We start from the raw sequence: 19,559 nt of genomic DNA, 5'->3' as shown, positions 1-19,559 counted from the left end.
GAAACGTGGTCACCTCTGACCCTTAACATGCTGCGAGATGACTATTCAACCTTCAGGAGCACCAACTCCTCTGGGTAGTCTACTTCTGTCACATTCACTGTTCTCCGTTGTATACTGTTCATTCGTGTAATTTCATTTGTCTTTTTTTTTATGGTGCTGAAACCAGAGAATTGCTATATTGTATTATATGGTAGCTATAGAGACAAGGTAATAGCAGTAAATAAAAAATGGCATCGAGCTAGAGAGAGAAGCCAAACCCGAGGCTCTAGTCAACAATTCCCTCCTAGGCACTTCCGTTATAGAATTACTGAAAGATATTCTTTATTCAGTCTGCACATGAAAGAAAATGGAAGTGGGGAGAACATACATGGATTCAAAGACCACAAGAAAAAGTTGAAAAGAACCCAAATTTCATTGGGAATTTTATTAGTAATAATAATCTGCCAAATATACAGCCATTATTGAATCTCTCCTATTATACATTCTCATATAGGTCATTTACAAAAAGTAGTAATTAGTCATCAATTTCAATCCGATATGAGAGAGAAACAGCAGATACACGTCATCATTTCCCCTGCATATTATGTTACTGTATACGTCAGAACAGATCAGCATTCCCCCGGGATGGACAGACAGCAGAACAAATGGGAGGAGATAGAACATTCTGACAGCACTGATACTATACTCCATATTATTCCAGACCACAGGAAGAAGCATGAGACCAGCCAAGGATCAATGAAACCCAAGACCCATATTTACAAAGCGTCTCAGAGTAGGAGTGTTGATCTCGGTTCAGGTCCCACCTCTCCATATAAATCATATTAATTATGCCAAATGTAGGCAGAACTGATCCTATGTCAGGGCTGCGTTTAGTAGGTTTTTACGTTTTAGAACGTTCAATTGAATGGAAACGGTGCTGTACTGGACGACCAGTTAAAACGGGGAGGGGGTTGGGTTGTGGAATGTTGTCAGCATGGCCACTGCTCTTTTAAACACGTCACTCATTGCTTCAAACCACACCGCACCCACCAAATGGGAGCAAACGTACCGGTCTTTTCAAAAGCGTACAAGAATGTTTGGGAGAAATGTGTCGTTTAGTACAAACCGTTTCGCAACGTAGCAAAGGTTCAAGCGAACTGAATACACCTTGTCACTCATACTCTGAGAATATGGCTGAGTTTAAAACAGGCAGCCCAATTCAGATGTGTTTTTCCACCAACTGGTCTTTTGACTGATCACGTCAGATATTTTTCAGGACTGATCTGATTGGTTAAAAGACCAATTTGTAAATACATTTCTGAATTGGGCTACCCTTTGGTATGCAGCCTTTGTAAGTAAGGGTTCAGAACAATAATTACAACAAGCTGGAAAATAAGTTGTTGATTCGATAACCCAATCAAATCATCGGATTACTTAGCTACAGTTTGTTGCAAAAAATCTGAGAGAAATTGAGTTTGTCCTGTATATACAATAAATGATAACTCACTTCTGATTAGCTCAAGTCTAAAAGACAAAATCCAGTCTTGCCAAATGCCACATGAGTGTTTCAATACACCAACTTAAACATTTCAGTCAGGTATTATATAAAAACCACTTTGTGGATAAACTAAACAACATTCCCACAATGGGAAAGTCATTGGTTAGTTCACAGCAAAGGGACAGATTTGATACATTAGCTATATTCATTTGTTTTTCAGTGCATTTATTTTTTTTTATTTTTTTTTAAAGAATAGCAGACTTCAGCAAACACAAACCAAAACAATTTGTTAACTTCTTGCCCACTAACTTTACGAAGACACCCAGAAAGAAGAAAAAAATAGAACCGGTGTGTAAACAAGAGATTTCAATTCATTGTAGAACAAGTCGTCATTTTGACTTCACCCAGATGAAACGTAAAGTCCTTGTATAGAGTCCCATCTACCTGTTGTGGCGCTAATGTATTACAACTTCCATAAGAGCTGCCGAGGGTGTCAATAGTAAACAACCATCTTAGGAGGTACCTTATTCAGTAACGACGGACATTACTGCACCTCCAGAAACAGACCACTTATAGCACATCTATAAAACAGAATGTTATGAAATGTTTAAAAAAAAAATTGAATGTGCTTATAAATGGGTTAGGAGTTACTTAATGAAGACAGTGTCACTGTAATGTAAATCCATTACCAACCGTTCTTTACCTACAATTTGGGGAATTTTACTCAAATAAACAATGGCCCTGTTGCAAAATGCTGAAGCTGGTCGCTTGCTAAGGAGTTGTTGGAACAATAAAATGAAGACATTTTGAGTAAATGTAAAGCTGCCAGAATGAACGTTTTGAAATGAATATATGGAGTAGAAAGAAATAAGGCAGTGATAATAAGTCAAAATATCTTCAAAAGACTGTAAACATCTCTCAAAGGTTGTTCCTCACCATTTAAAATATGTACTAAATCGTCAAGGTTTTTTTGACTGATAAGATTATCATCCAAAATAAATGTGTCTTTTGGTATTAGTTTAAAAATCAAACAAAAATGTAGCACGGTCAGCGTATCTGTGAAAAGATCAGCGTATCGTCTGTTCAAATAATTGCAAACATTCTATAGCTATCAGGGTTATTAAGAAGAAGCAAATGAAAAACAACATTTCTCTTCACTGAAACGATTGACAATATCTTGATAGAGATCACACTGCGGAAGCATTGTCGGGGTAGAGACAACACCACGAGGATCTAATCTACCTCCAGGCCTTCAAGTTCAGAACTCTATCCAGACCTTGCTCCCTCTCCAACAAAAAAAAAAAAAAGACCCAGTACTTTGGCATTCTATCCCTCTGAACATGAATCACTAGATAAAACAAACTCAAAATCTCTCTCTGGTCAGTCTGTGAATTCATTGTCATCACAGCAGCGTATTGCAATTTCTTCACAATTGAACAGACCATGACACACAGTGTAGCGGGCAGAGGGAGGACAATCTACGGCATACGGATCACCTTCAGCTCTCGTTGGAAAGGTGCACGCAACAGAAACGGCGGTAGCATCTGTCGACAGACTGGGATGTGATGACCTAACGAGGAACTCTTTTGTGCAATGCTGATTTTGTGTCACTAATCGTTTGGACAAATCACGATTTCACAGGTGCTCTCGGATCTTTCGAATTTCGGGAAGGGGACATTTGGCCCATAGACTTGTCTGACACAAGTGTTTCTGTTGGGGGGAGGGGGGGGGAGGGGGACTTCACAAGTCGTGTTAGTATCTTTTAACATCTCCCCGAGAACTTCACAGAGCATCTGACACAACTAAACAAGACTTTAGTTCTTGTTTTCCGAGATTAATATAATCTTGAAAGTCAATCATGAACAAGTACCACTGCAAGGATACAGGTTAAGAAGTTAAGAAGATCAGGTAAGGCAATTTGGAAGCAAAACATATAGCTAGATAGAGAACAGCAATGCTGAAAGTACTTACCCTCTGAGTATAACTTAAAATGGATAAATACAAATCATTCTGGGACAATTAAAAAGACAAAAAGGATCAGAAATAAAAGAAAAAGACATCACTTAATTATATAAAAATTATACAACATATCATACGCAAGCCAACAAAACAAGGGTACTCTTTAGGGATAATCATTTGAGTATTGATTACAGTAGTTTACCTGAGTTAGATACCTGTTAACAGTGGTTAAGAATCAAGAAGCACATACGTCGAACAAAGAGTTATGGAGAAATGACTTCATTGATATAGTGCATATAGTGCAGTGAATCACGGGGCGAGGGGGTGAGGGACTGGGACTGTAAAACACAGATTAGGTACACTTGACCAATGAGAGACAAGACAAACCACTGGAGAAAGAAGGTTATTGGTGGAGGATCTGCTGCAGCACCTCCAGCAAGTGTTTCAGGCCATAGATGTAGCCTCGGTCCTGGCTCTCGCTGGGGAAGACGTGAGCAAAGTCAATCATCCTCACCTCCACTTCGCTGGCCCTCTGCTCTGGCTGCGGCTCCCCCCGGCCTCCCTCCCCCACTTCCTCTTCTTCCAGTCGTGCTTTGAAACCGTTGCCGTTGGGCTGCTCCGACGACACCAGACCTGGGCACTTCCACGTGCTGTTGTGCGCCTGGGGGTTGGGGTCTGTCATGGCGTTGCCGCCGGTGGCGGTGACGTTGCCATGGTGACCCCGGGTGCAGCTCTTCTTGTGCATGGCATACATGGTGGACAGGCTGTAGTCGAGCGGCACGGCAGCGCAGACGTTGTTGTTGTGTTCCAGTACGTCCTCGTTGGGCTCGCAGCAGGCGGCAGACGTGGTCTTCTCTGGTAGGCCCCTGGTGATGTGGCCCTCCGGGTTGGGAGGAGGCTGGCCCTCGTATACAAACAATAAGGAGCTGGCATAGAAGGTTAACTGGATCTGGCCCTCGAACCATCTCAGGATGTTCTGGACCTTCAGGATACTGGCAGTGATGGCGTCTTTCCTCAGACTCGTCCCATTATAGAAGAATTTTGATAAACCTGGGAGAGGAACGGGAGAGGTAATTGTTGTTGTTGAAGAATACAATGTTTTCTGATGAGAAATGACAGCGATGATTTAGTCTGTTTAGGAAAACGCGTCGGGCATCGTCTAATTGAGAGCAAGCTTGGCTAGCAACTACAAGCGTAACCCCGTGGAAATAGATAGAAAGGTACACGTTTATTTTGTGCCGGGATTATTATTGTCTCAGGAGCTCACCGTCTTTGACAGTGTCCTTGAGGAGGCCTCGTCCGTAATGTTGGTCATACGAGTCATAGCCGTCAGAGTTCACCTTGTACACCTGGAGGGTTTGAAAGACAGAAAGGAAGAATGACATTTTATTTAACTAGGCAAGTCAGTTACGAACAAATTCAAATTTTACAATAACGGCCTACCCCGGGCCAGATCCTCCCCTAAACCGGACGATGCTGGGCTAAATTGTGCGCCGCCCTATGGGACTCCCGATCACGGCCGGTCTAAGGCACTGAGATACAGTGCCTTAGACCGATGCGCCACTCAGTGCGGCCAAATTAGATGCAGCACATAGGCCTATTGTTTGTTCTCATATGGAAGCACTAACAAGCACTGCTTAACTTCAAAAGGAGATGATGTGTCTCTATATTACAAACTCAAAGTGATACAATCATGGGTGGAATACTCCCTCTGGTGGAGAAATTATTTTTACACAATTTTCTCAAAACATTTAGAATATGAAGCACATATATGTGTGACATAATATGACACATTTTTTCCCTGGTTATATTAATAGCAATGAGAGTAGATCTCTGTAGTCTGTGAGGACTCCGAGATAATTCCATTCCCACGCCGAGAGGAGCAAAACTGTTGTCTTCCCCAGAGGGATTCCTCCCTTCTATCACTGCAATCCGGAACATCATTATCAGTAATTAGTCTTATCACTCCGTGGTGATCAACAGATTTTTCCATGCTCCGTGCCAGAAAGCCTTTGACCCTGGGGCAAACACAGGGCATGTCAGTGGACGACCCCTCGTGCTGAAAGGTCTGTGTTCTTACAAAGCCTAGACTATGATGAATCTTATTCGCTTACTAGTCTACATTATTGACGAGTGAGAAGACAACCTGGTATGACAGAGCTTGCCAGTGCAGGTCCTAGGCCATGTGGAGACAAATATTCCAGAAGTGAAAACTACACCGGTGGTCCCCAACATTCATTTCCCAAAGCAGAGTGCGACAGGCACTATTACTCATTCATTTGCCGATTGACATTGGAGTTAAGAACAGTTATGTTATCATGACCCTCAGAGACCTGTGAGGAACACCCAAAGGAGGGGAGGGCATAAATGGTGATTGGGGTAGAGGAAAGGTCCTAGTCAACAGATCTGGACATCAGTCAGATAGAAGCTAGCTCCATCCTGTTCTACTGGTGGCTAGAGGCTTCCTATTACGGACCTCCCAAGAGGCTGCTGTTTGGTAACCAAAAGACAAACTCAAAATGTCGTTGCGCACAGAAAAAGAAAAGGGAACAAATGAGTCACTGACAAACACAAAACAGGTGGGGTTTAGAAGGGGTTCTAAAAAGGCATCAATGTGGGTGACTACTGGCCAAGCAACTTCAGTGTGGTCTTAAAAAACACCCGCCATGGATACCCACTGGATTTGCCTGAGAAAATAAAAAATAAAAATTAGGAAGTACCAATGGATATGAAGAAAGAATGCCAGATGAAGGCTTTGTTCGGCTCTCTAATGTGGAAGAGCTAACGTGAGGTGTAGTTCTCCCAACATCTCCTCTCCAACTGATGCACTGGGCCAGCAGGTCTTAAATACCAGCTGGGCCTGCGCAGGTGAAACACATCCTGACTAACGAGGTGCTAGGTTACACATGCTAAAACGAAGAGAAAAACCCTAGCCTGTAACACTACAAATACTGAACAAGGCTTACATTTTTACAACAAATAGTACTACAGAATTAGTTACACAGGCAAGATAATAGACCAGCAAAGTGGAGCGTTTAACTGATTAGACTATTTGCCATGCAGTCAAATGCCTTTTGTCTGCGTGTACTTTTCAGGTATGTACAGTGCATTCGGAAAGTATGCAGACCACTTTCCTTTTTCCACATTTTGTTACTTTACAGCCTTATTCTAAAATGGATTAAATGTTTTTTTTTCTCCCCTTCATCAATATACACACAGTAACCAGTGATCAAAGCAAAACATGTTTTATTTTTATTAACTGAAATTTCATATTTACATAAGTATTCAGACCCTTTTCTCAGTACCTTGTTGAAACACCTTTGGCAGCGAGTACAACCTCAAGTCTTCTTGGGTATGACACTACAAGCTTGGCATTTAGGGAGTTTCTCCCATTCTTCTCTACAGATCCTCTCAAGCTTTGTCAGGTTGGATGGGGAATGTCATGGCACAGCTATTTTCAGGTCACTCCAGAGATGTGCGATCTGGTTCAAGTTCGGGCTCTTGCTGGGCCACTCAAGGACATTCAGAGACTTGTCCCGAAGCAGGAGCAGGCTTTCATCAAGGATCTCTCAGTACTTTGCTCCGTTCATCTTTCCCTCCATCCTGACTAGTCTCCCAGTCCCTGCCACTGAAAAACATCCCCACAGCATGATGCTGCCATCACCATGCTTCACCGTAGGGATGGTGCCAAGATTCCTCCAGACATGATGCTTGGCATTTAGGCCAAAGTAATCAATATTGGTTTCATCAGACTAGAGAATCTTGTTTCTCATGGCATGACAGTCCTTTAGGTGCCTTTTGGCAAACTCCAAGCGGGCTGTCATGTGCCTTTTACTGAGGAGTGGCTTCCGTCTGCCCACTCTACCATAAAGGCCTGATTGGTGGAGTGCTGCATAGATGGTTGTCCTTCTAGAAGGCTCTCCCATCTCCACAGAGGAACTCTGGAGCTCTGTCAGAGTGACCATCGGGTTCTTAGTCACCTCCCTGACCAAGGCCCTTCTCTCCTGATTGCTCAGTTTAGCCTGGCGGCCAGCTCTAGGAAGAGTCTTGGTGGTTCCAAACGTCTTCCATTTAAGAATGATGGAGGCCACTGGGTTCTTGGGGACCATCAATGCTGCAGACATGTTTTGGTACCCTTCCACACATCTGTGCCTCGACACAATCCTATCTCGGAGATCTACGGACAATTCCTTCGAAATCATGGCTTGGTTTTTGGTCTGACATGCAGTCAACTGTGGGACCTTATATAGACATGGGTGTACCTTTCCAAATCATGTCCAAACAATTGAATTTACCACAGGTGGACTCCAGTGAAGTTGTAGAAACATCACAAGGATGATCAATGGAAACAGGATGCACCTGAGCTCAATTTTGAGTCTCATAGCAAAGGGTCTGAATACTTATGTAAAGTATTTCAGTTACTTTACTTTTAATACATTTGCAAAAACTTCTAAAAACCTTTTTTCATATTGTCCTTACGGGGAATTTGTGTCTAGATTGAGAATATTTGTTATTTAATCAATAACGCTGTAACGTAACAAAGTGTGGGAAAAGTGGTCTGAAAACTTTCCCGAATGCAGTGTAAATATGGTGACGTAAGGCCATGTTCAGTGAATTGGTCAATAAAACCATATAGCACGTGGTAGTATTTTGCAGTCCAGCTGTATTGATATCTTGTGATTGGCATGACTGTTTAACAAAGTTTGAGGAAAGTGACACGTTGAGTTTTCCATATACCAAGACAACACTGAAAGCTCCTCGATACTTAATCCGTAGTGTCAATGTAAAAGCATAACAATCCTGTTGTTGAGGGGGCCAATCAACTATATTCCAATAGGCTGGATTTGGTTGTTGGGGGTAGAATTGAGGACTCTCCTGTAAGTCATTATGGAATGGAAGAATAGTGGTATGTTGGTTTTAGCCCTGTGTGATTGACTGGTCAGCGACGACCAACCCTGTGTTCAAACAGAGAGGGCTTCAGAATGGAACGGGATGAAGAATGGAACTCTTCACATAAACATTAACCAAAACATGTGTGAGGTGTGAAGCCAGTCAGACAGTAACTGGGAAGTAGGACATTGGAACAGGTGACGTTGGACTAATGAGATGCATCTACAGTGCATTTGGAAGGTATTCAGACCGCTTCACATTTTGTTACGTTACAGCCTTATTCTAAAATGTATTAAATTAAACATTTATCAATCTACACACAATACCCCATAATGACAAAGCAGGAAAAAAAACAGGTTTAGACATTTTTGCAAATGTATAAAAAAATATTTTTTTAAATGAAATACTCCATTTACGTAAGTATTCAGACCCTTTACTGTGAGACTCGAAATTGAGCTCAGCTGTATCCTGTTTCTAATGATGATCCTTGATGTTTCTACAACCTGGAGTCCACCTGTGGTAAATGAAATTGATTGGACATGATTTGGAAAAGTACCCACCTGTCTATACAAGGTCCCACAGTTGACAGTGCATGCCAGAGCAAAAACCAAGCCATGAGGTCGAAGGAATTTCCTAGTCAGGATCGAGGGAAGGATGAACAGAGCAAAGTACATAGAGATCCTTGATGAAAGCCTGCTCCTGCTTTGGGACAAGTCTCTGAATGTCCTTGAGTGGCCCGTGCAATGGTATAAGTATTCAGAGACCCGAATCCACTCCTGCATTGCCCTGTTGGGTCGTTGCCCTGTTGGGTCGTTGCCCTGTTGGGTCGTTGCCCTGTTGGGTCGTTGCCCTGATGGGTCGTTGCCCTGATGGGTCGTTGTCCTGATGGGTCGCTGTCCTGTTGGAAGGTGAACCTTTGCCCCATTTTGAGGTCCTGAGCGCTCTGGAGCAGGCTTTCATCAAGGATCTCTCTGTACTTTGCCCTGTTCATCTTGCCCTCCATCCCTGCCGCTGAAAAACATTCCCAGCTCATGATGGTGCCAACACCACCATGCTTAACCGTAGGGATGGTGCCTGGTTTCCTCCAGACGTGATGCTTCAGGCCAAAGAAATCAATCTTGGTTTCATCAGACTTGTGGTCTGAGAGTCCTTTAGGTGTCTTTTGGCAAACACCGAGCGGGCTGTCGTGTGCCTTTTACTGAGGTCTGGCCACTACCATAAAGGCTTGATTGATGGAATGCTGCAGAGATGGTTGTCTTTCTGGAAGGCTCTCCACTGAGGAACTCTGTCAAAGTGAACATCAGGTTCTTTTATCCAGTATTTTTTGCTCATCTTTATCAAGGTTGCCAATAATTCTGGAGGTGGACTGAACATGTAGTTAGATGGGTCAGAGGATCAGGTACATTCAAGGTCATGGATATTTTAATGTTGTTCAAAGGAAGTGTTTCTCAATTCTGGTCCCAGGACCCAAAAGGGCACACACCCCCACGAAAGGCTTGATGATGTGTGAATAGTTCAATAAAAAAAGAAGAAGTGAGAGAGCACTAGGGCATGCACATTGTTCAAAAGGTAGTGTTTATCAATCCTTAAAAGGGGTCAGAACCAGGGCAAATAAACACCACTTAAAAAAGGTACATGGATAAGTATGGTAGCAGATTCTCAGCAGGACCAAGCCAGCAATACAGATTATGGAGGCAAATCAGATAGTTAAAAATAAATACCAAAAGCAGCATCAACAGTCAAGCAAGCAATTTACAAGTGGAAAGGGGAGGTCTGGCCTCTGGAGAAGGAATGATATACATCATTTTGGAATGAAACACACTTTGAAAGGGAAAACGTATAACACACTTTTTCTAGTTTTACAAAGTGAACCAAATCCTGCAGCCATCAACTGTGCGACGGTGGGTGAACAGTTTTCCCACTCAAGGTCTATGCGTCTCTTGGATAGGATACTAGCAAAAGCGATTGCATCCTGCATTGCCCGGATCCCATTAAGCCAGTAAGTGGTAGACCAGAAAGGGCGAGCAGAGGGCACACTCCAACATTGACTCCAAACATAAGGCATTGTTGCAAAAACACTTGACCTAAACACAACAATCTTTGAATCGTCCTTCTAGCTCTGGTTCGGCTGCCCAGGCAGGTTTATCAACACCTGGTAAAAGCCCTTGGAGGGATTATTGACATTGGGTTCCTGTGATTACAATGTTAACGGAAAACAACTGGTCTGATGGCGGAGATGAGGTCATCGGGTATTGATTCTACTTGTTCATTGCTAGTGAGTGTACAAAACAACACAGTGTACAAAACAGTAGGAAGAACTTCCTAATATTGAGTTGCACTCGCCTTTGGCCCTCAGATCAGCCTCAATTTGTTGGGGGATGGACTCTACCAGGTGTTTAAATGTTCCACAGGGATGCTGGCCCATGTTGACTCCAATGCTTCAAGTTGACTGGGTGTCCTTTGGGCAGTGGACAATTCTTGATAGACATGGGGGAACTATTGAGCGCAAAAAAGTCATGCAGCGCTGCAGTTCGCCTGGCACCTACTACTATACCCCGTTCAAAGGCTCTTAAAATCATTTGTCTTGCCCATACACCCTCTGAATGGCACACATACACAATCCATGTCTCCATTGTCTCAAGGCTTAAAAATCCTCATTTAACCAGTCTCTTCCCCTTCATCTACACAAGTGGATTTAACAGATGACATCAATAGGGGATCATGGCTGTCACCTGGATCCACTTAGTCAGTTCCTAATGAACTGGTACTCAGCTTATTGAGTTGAGGTCTGACAACAACAAAAAAAAATCATTGAACTTTCTTTTTCTGACCATGACAAACTTGACATAACAGATAAACTATTAATATAATGAAGATAGTCAATAACAATAGTGATCTAATCTACCCTTCATATAGAAATAACCTCATATCCTGCCATATAGAAATAACCTCATATCCTGCCATATAGAAATAACCCCATATCCTGCCATATAGAAATAACCCCATATCCTGCCATATAGAAATAACCTCATATCCTGCCATATAGAAATAACCTCATATCCTGCCATATAGAAATAACCTCATATCCTGCCCTGCCCGTCTCTCAACCTTTATTTTCTCAAAATGGTTACTAAATGTCAAATAACCACTTACAATTATCAATTTAGTCATTTCAATTACTTCCTTTAAATAGAACTTTTGACCCACCTGTCGCTGATGTTTCCTAAATATCTGTATTTTACAGTCTAGCAGTACTTTGAGATCCAACAGCATAAAAACAACAAACTTTGAGCATTTCTACCTCAAAGTGCCATGATGGTCAAGTTGGAAAGTATTCACTTCTTGACTTTTTCTCCACATTTTGCTACGTTACAGCCTTATTCTAAAATGGATTCAATTGTTTTTTCCCCCTCAAACTGTGGGAGCTTATATAGATACCATAGGTGTGTGCCTTTCCAAATCATGTCCCATGTATTGAATGTACACAGGTGGACTCCAAATCAATTTCTAGTCTCATAGCAAAGGGTCTGAATACTTAGGTATGTATATAAGGTATATATGATTTGCAAAAATGTTTTTTTTTTTTACTTTTCGTTTTGTCATTATGGGGTATTGTGTGTAGATGAATGCATTTTTTTTATTAATCCATTTTAGAATAAGGCTGTAACGACACAAAATGTGGAAAAAGCGAAGGGGTCTGAATACTTACCGAATGCACTGTATGCCTATTTAACACTACCAATAGCCACCAATACCTATTTTAACTAATAATAATCTATTTAATATACAGTTGAAGTCGGAAGTTTACATACACCTTAGCCAAATACATTTAAACTCAGTTTCACAATTCCTGACATTTAATCCTAGTAAAAATTCCCTGTCTTAGGTCAGTTAGGATCACTACTTTATTTTAAGAATGTGAAATGTCAGAATAATAGTAGAGAGTGATTTATTTCAGCTTTTATTTCTTTCATCACATTCCCAGTGGGCCAGAAGTTTACATACGCTCAATTAGTATTTGGTAGCATTGCCTTTAAATTGTTTAACTTGGGTCAAATGTTTCTGGCAGCCTTCCACAAGCTTCCCATAAGTTGGGTGAATTTTGGCCCATTCCTCCTGACAGAGCTGGTGTAACTGAGTCAGCTTTGTAAGCCTCCTTGCTCGCACACGCTTTTTCAGTTCTGCCAACAAATTTTCTTTAGGATTGAGGTCAGAGCTTTGTGATGGCCACTCCAATACCTTGACTTTGTTGTCCTTAAACCATTTTGCCACAACTTTGGAAGTATGCTTGGGGTCATTGTCCATTTGCGACCAAGCTTTAACTTCCTGACTGATATCTTGAGATGTTGCTTCAATATATCCACATAATTTTCCTTGCTCATGATGCCATCTATTTTGTGAAGTGCACCAGTCCCTCCTGCAGCGAAGCACCCACACAACATGATGCTGCCACCCCCGTGCTTCATGGTTGGGATGGTGTTCTTCGACTTGCAAGCCTCCCCTTTTCCCTCCAAACATAACGATAGACGTTGTGGCCAAACAGTTCTATTTTTGTTTCATCAGACCAGAGGACATTTCTCCAAAAAGTACGATCTTCATACCAACGTGCAGTTGCAAATCATAGTCTGGCTTTTTTATGGCGGTTTTAGAGTTGTGGGTTCTTCCTTGCTGAGCGGCATTTCCGGTTATGTCGATATAGGACTTGTTTTACTGTGGATATAGATACTTTTGTACCCGTTTCCTCCAGCATCTTCACAAGGTCCTTTGCTGTTGTACTGGGATTGATTTGCACTTTTCTCACCAAAGTGCGTTCATCTCTAGGAGACAGAACGTGTCTCCTTCCTGAGCGGTATGACCGCTGCGTGGTCCCATGGTGTTTATACTTGCGTACTATTGTTTGTACAAATTGCTCCCAAGGATGAACCAGACTTGTGAAGGTCTACAATTATTTTTTCTGAGGTCTTGGCTGATTTGTTTTGATTTTCCCATGATGTCAAGCAAAGAGGCACCGAGTTTGAAGGTAGGCCTTTAAATACATCCACAGGTACACCTCCAATTGACTCAAATGATGTCAATTAGCCTATCAGAAGCTTGTAAATTGTAAACAATTGTTGGAAAACATTACTTGTGTCATGCACAAAGTAGATGTCCTAACCGACTTGCCAAAACTATAGTTTTGTGGCGTGGTTGAAAAATTTGTTTTAATGGCTCCAACTAATAGCATATTTTGAGTATAATTATATTCTGTTATTACGTCTGTGCTAGTAGCCTAGGCTATTGCTGTGCCTAGGCTATTGCTGTGCCGTGCCAATGAAATACACTAGTTTATTTAGCAGCCAAGACACACTTAAATTCCCCTGTCCTTATGGCAATCAACACAAACAAGCTATTTCTGAGTGTCGCTAGTATTCACGTTGTAAACATGGTGATTCTACAAAAAAAAGTGATATTCTGAAGAGCCCTCTTCAGAGCCCCGAAGAGCCCATCCCCTCAATTTTTGAGTTGTTTGGCAAATGTATCGAACCCACAAATGCTGATGCTTCAGATACTCAACTAGTTTAAAGAAGGCCAGTTTTATTGATTCTTTAATCAGCACAACAGTTTTCAGCTGCTCTAAAATAATTGCAAAAGGGGTTTTCTAACAATCAATTAGCCTTTTAAAATTACAAACTTAGATTAGCTAACACAAGGTGCCATTGGAACACAGGAGTGATGGTTGCTGATAATGGGCCTCTGTATGCCTATGTAGATATTCCATGAAAAAGCAGCTGTATCCAGCTACAATAGTCATTTACAACATTAACAATGTCTACACTGTATTTCTGATCAATTTCATGTTATGTAAATGGACAAAAAAAAACATTTAAAAAGAGCTTTTCTTTCCAAAACAATGACATTTCTAAGTGACCCCAAACTTTTGAACGGTAGTGTAGGTATTAGAAAGTTTAGTATCTGCTCTTTCCGGTGGTATATAGGAATCAAAACACTTGGACTGCATGTGGCTCTGTAGGAGGATTGGAAAAAGTCACTTTTTTGAATACATTTTTTTTTAAAGCACGCTCTCCTTCACAAACTGTGCTGTTCATCAGTCAACTTCAGAACGGAATAGGCATTTACTGTAATTTCAGGTACCAACTCAATAAAAACAAGGAATACATTTCAGCCGTTTCAAAAACATAGCTCTGCTATTAAGATCTTTTACTGTACGAGTACTTCGCTTGAAGAGGACAATCATGTTTACACCGGAGAGGGGTTACTCTTGGCCGAGTCTCACCCGCAACCTCCACAGGTGGCATAGAGGACGGACGGGAGAATTTCTCAGCTTTACGCTTCAGTAATAAGTAGACGCGAGTATTTGTTTGGATACCGCTCAATAATTGCAACGTAAAAACAGCCTACGGTACTTCCTCCAAGGTCTCATATAGCCCCTCTCATTAACATGAATGGCAGTAGCAGTTAGAGAGGCCTTTTCAACCCAATGGGAGGGGCTCATAAGGAGGCTGAATAGGGAGACTCACCCTCATTCCGAGAACCAGGAAGCCAATCTCCTCCATTAGCGGGTACTTCTTGATCTGCTGGTCCCGCTTCTCGTAGGAGGCGTAGGGATCGTAGCTCTTCTGGCCTATCTTCACGTCCATAATACAGGGCTTCTGGAACCGCCGAGTAACATCCTCAAGTTTCAGGTACAGCTCTGTGATGTCATCAGAGGGCGGTGTAGAAATAAGGCGTGGGAGAGAGACATTTTGAAATAAATCAACACATTTGGCCACTAGAATGATAGACGAGGCTTTGTTTCACCACTACAGTGTCATGTTCCTAGGAGCAAAGCAGAACACTGTCATGATTGTTTACATTTAACAGCTGGAGAGCTCTGCTGTGAAACCATCCGAATGACAGAAGTCTTTCTGAATGAAGTTCTGACCTAGGATCAGTTTAGCCAATTTAGATCAGAATGACTAACATTTTATGGGCAGGGAGGACCTGATTCTAGATTAGCACTTCTCCTCTGAGTTTATTTGTGAATACAGGCCCCGGGTACATGTTGAAATAATATCCCAGGTAGGTTTAAGGATTTTTGCTATGTGCCGGTGTTTACCGTTAGGAGATTCAGGAGAGGACCAGGCGCCAAAGTATTTGGGGAGGTGATGCTGAAGGTCCAACAGACACGGATCACAGCAGTCCTCGGCGTAGACCTGTCAGAAGCAAAGGACGGTTAGGACATACTTCAGCTCCGTTGAGGGAACTATTCACCATCTCTATGGGGGAATGTCTGTCTTTATTGATGGAGATGTTGTTTTACCAACAAATAGTAAGAGTAATGCGATAGTACAGTACAAACATTTATTTTCCTTCCCTTTTATTATTCACTACAGTGAAATGATGGTGGTGAAAGTAGCCAAGTTTGTAATACGTGATGCCTCTGTAAGAGAGTATTTCCAAAGCAACCATTTCGTCCCGTGTACATTTAGTCCACTTTAACAATAGTAGAGTAGACGGTGCCAGTGGAAAATCTCTGATAATGCTTTGGCTAAATGTTGTTGCAGTGGACATGCTGAGGCAAACACCTTTCTTAAGCCCTTAAATAAACAGATAGCCCTCTGGTTTATATGTGGGGAGTGTGCTGACCTTGCCCATTGATTGAGCTAGTAGAGATGTGGACTACATTACTGTGCCCAGTATTGCCATAACAAAGGCCCCCAGAGCCACTGTAAAGGGGCCAGAATGCTAGGCTTCCTTAAGAACTATTCTGGGCGATTGAACGATAGAATGGTTTAGGACTAATCACTCACTTTTTGTTAACTCATTTAATCTACACGTCAACTTGAACATAAACTTTGTTCAAACTGACATGGGAGAACTGTTCCCTAGTAAAAAATAAAACGTTTTTTAATTGAAAGTGATGCAGAACAGCAATTTCATAAAGTGCACACTGTACAGTGTAAATGATTATACCTTCAGACAATAACATGTATATCTATTGATTTTATGCATCAAAAGGTGGATGGTTACCATGCTGTAGAACTGCATCTCTCTAGGACCTCGGGGAGGGGGCTGGAGCTGTTTGAGTACTGTGCCATCAGGATGTTGCAATATGCCTGTTGAAACAAAATGTGTGGTCCATTCTGACACTTAGCTAAAGATCTAGTACTGGTTTCAGCATAAAAGTCAAGTCAGAATATCTAAAAAAGACATCCTTCTGGCTAAATAATCAATGATCAGATATGACTGGATTGGAAAATGTGACCGAGAGGGCCCTAGCTTTCACAATTGTGCAAGCATTTTAGAATTGGAGTTACTTCCAAGAGAGAAAGGAAGGAGGTCTTTCTAAAGTACTCAGACAGGGCCAAACAGTTTGCCAGTTATACCCAGCTGAGAAGTGCAAAGGTTAACTAGTATTTAACGTGAAGTCATAAAAAACGATGCACCTTATCAAAGACGACTGGGCACCAGTTTAATATATAGTAAGATACTTTACACTCACTCTGAGACTTGGCTCCAATATTAGATAGAATGAAGTGGGGAAAGAATGGACAGCAATCCACTCAACTAAATGTTACTGCCTCAGGCACAGATTGAACCTGACACCTAAAATCAGTTGAAATAGTGACATTTGAAACTGAGAAGAAAGCACCGGCGTGTTCCTGTACGTTACGTCATATGCAGTAGGCTATGCTGATTAGAATATGCACCGGTTGGTTGTGGGATTGTGGATTTACAGCTAGCGATACTGTCTATGACAAAGAATTTACCCCGGCCTGGCCTTCCCACTGGTAGGAAATGAACACTCCAAGCGTCAGCGTTTAATCAACTCAGAGGTTAAACGTGTGTCAAGAGTCTTGACCTAAATACAAGTCTGACACCCAAGCCCTGGCTGAGGGTAGGATTCAACTGAGAGGCTCTTAGCAGAGAGACAACACGGATTACATCCTACTGACACTGGCGCTCCGTCCCTGTCTCCAAGGACAGAAATAATACATTGGCCCCTTCAGCTAAGGGAGTGTTACTTCAAACATTGGATGTGTAAGCCTAATTCATGATTTAGGCTATAGCCACTGGTAAGTTGCCTGGTGAGTTTTGTAGGCTACAACTAAGTGGATGATCAAGAGTGATAGTGGTGATAGAAGCCAAACTGGATTTCAGTTGCTTGATTACAATAGGAGAGCAGATAGTGCAGGCTTCAACTACAGTACACAAAAGGCTACAAGCAGGTGCTCTATTCTGTTATTGACTGACATTATGAAACCTATCACCACAGCTTGTTTGCTCCATAGCGTTGTCTTGGTGATAAAGAATCATGGGGGGGGGGGGAGAGTTTAGCCTACTTCTGTCAGCTTTTCTGAGGTATTGACATTGAACAAAAACGGAGCTATTCTACCATGTGTGACGATTGAACTAAAAGTTTAATTGAGAAAACAATACGGTATCACTCTCGTGATTATTTCTCCCCTGTTTTCAGGGGCGTAACACCTGCAGACCAAGATTGCAAAATTAAATGCAACTCAGTAGTGGATAAACAACATGTACCGTCGCGGCGAGAGGAGAACATATTGGATAAGTCCAGTCACTGACCTACTTTATCAACGCCATACTTATGACCGGCCACCTGATGGGAGAGTGGCACACATCCGTTCAGGTGCGCCGCCTGCGATCCTCCCTGAGCGGTCTTCTCTTTCACTGAGCCGGAGAGGCAAGTTCCCAGGTTCAGCATGGGACTATTGATTTCCAGTCTTCCCAAAGCTAAAGATGAGTCCACTGTCTGACGTTGAGTTGACATTAGCAAATCGATGGTTTTCAAAAAAATAAAATAAAAATAGCCAATCTATAATTCACATGTTGATATTATGTAATCAGAGCGGCCCCAGCACGATTTCGAACACCGACGGATGTCTTCATCGAATTCGTCAAATGGGCTCGCGTTAAGCACCAAGTCTAACCTAGTATTTACAATGTAGCGAGGCTCCAAAAGCACTGCTACAATGATTTTCATATCTTCGTCGGCAACATTAATACACTCTGGCCACATCCCACTTCCTCACACGGGAGACGAACACACTCCTCTCACACAAAAAAATGTTCTGATGACACAAGACCGATATCCGCATGCAATCTCGAAAAATGTTTGTCTCTTCGAAACTACCTCGAGCGCGACCGTAGTTGGCTATTTGGGATACAAACGAGCCCCGTTGTTGTCTGCTTACATTTTACACGTCCCACGATGCTAAAATACAGGCTGCTAGCTGTGACATCACATCTGACACACAGGCTCCTCAACGCGAAATTGTTTCACAACCAAAATAAGCACGGGAAACAATGTCATGACGGACACACTATCGATATATTTAAATAGTTGCAATGACGTTCACATTCGAACAGTACCCAATGTGGGCGGCTATCAACATGTCATCTTGCTGGCTACCAACCTAACCTACTACACTTGCGACACTGCCCCTACTGTCGCAATTCTGTCTACTTCTGGCAACAGCTTCAGTGCAGTGACTTTTCCATCACTGTCGAAAATAATTGCTTAAAAATTATGTGGACTACGCCTACATTCTAGATGAGTCAGGTAAAACCATGATTTGATTTAATGTTTTACATTTGCATGAGGTTTATCATCACTGTGCACAAATTAATTTAATGTAGTTGATGACTTTATCATTCTGAAACTTCAAGTTGTATTCGTCGTATGTACTGATATACGCATGATATGCACTCATGGTAAACTAAATGCCTACATGCCGGTTTCTTCTCGGCAATGCAAAAACAAAAGGAAATAATAAAATATATGAATACGAACATAAAGTAAAATGAGTCAGGGTACGTTATCACTAGTTTTCTGTCCAGCGCTTTGATTGACGTCACATCCTGTAAATAAGACTCAAGCACAAATCACACTGGCCCTATAGTGGTAATTATAGGCCTTATCTGTTGTAAAATCTTCGTAATTGAGCCACATCTTGTAAACATGCTTGGTTCTAAACAAGTTAATTGCATTCGAGATCTCCACTCAGCAATCATAACATTGGAGATAATTAGTATACTGTTTATAGACCCACCCATAATGCATAATAGTCATTTAATTTAATCATAATGTTTAGAGTATGGAAGGATTTTAATCAAGTAGGCTGAACAATCCCACCTCGGAACAACTCGAAATAGACCCCCCCCCCCACCACCACCCCCAAACAAAAACAAAAACATGAAAACAACATGTGTAAAGAACAATGTGGTG

General features: G+C 41.9%; 1 protein-coding gene across 1 annotated transcript; it reads right to left on the bottom strand.

Annotated features, from left to right (window-relative positions):
• Window positions 1-393: 393 nt before the first annotated feature.
• On the bottom strand, window positions 394-18,786 carry ipmkb (inositol polyphosphate multikinase b). Its single transcript, XM_035734578.2, has 6 exons — window positions 17,897-18,786; window positions 16,337-16,422; window positions 15,423-15,519; window positions 14,845-15,017; window positions 4,704-4,785; window positions 394-4,486 (listed from the first exon to the last, which is right to left on the bottom strand). Exons 1-6 carry the CDS (start codon window positions 18,099-18,101, stop codon window positions 3,840-3,842), a joined length of 1,290 nt encoding a protein of 429 aa, XP_035590471.1. The 5' UTR covers window positions 18,102-18,786; the 3' UTR covers window positions 394-3,839.
• Between the last annotated feature and the right edge of the window lie 773 nt (window positions 18,787-19,559).

Source organism: Oncorhynchus keta, chromosome 24, assembly GCF_023373465.1.
Source record: "Oncorhynchus keta strain PuntledgeMale-10-30-2019 chromosome 24, Oket_V2, whole genome shotgun sequence".
Classification (NCBI taxonomy): domain Eukaryota; kingdom Metazoa; phylum Chordata; class Actinopteri; order Salmoniformes; family Salmonidae; genus Oncorhynchus; species Oncorhynchus keta.
Note: the sequence above shows the minus strand (reverse complement) of the source record. Positions and strands in the feature narration are given on the sequence as shown.

Excerpts from the sequence above, each read along its gene's own strand:
- ipmkb (XM_035734578.2), bottom strand. The coding sequence starts at position 18,101 with ATGTCAACTCAACGTCAGACAGTGGACTCATCTTTAGCTTTGGGAAGA. Across the intron at positions 16,423-17,896 it reads GTATGGCGTTGATAAAGTAG|GCATATTGCAACATCCTGAT; the intron begins GTCAGTGACTGG and ends TTGTTTCAACAG. Across the intron at positions 15,520-16,336 it reads AGATGCAGTTCTACAGCATG|GTCTACGCCGAGGACTGCTG; the intron begins GTAACCATCCAC and ends TGCTTCTGACAG.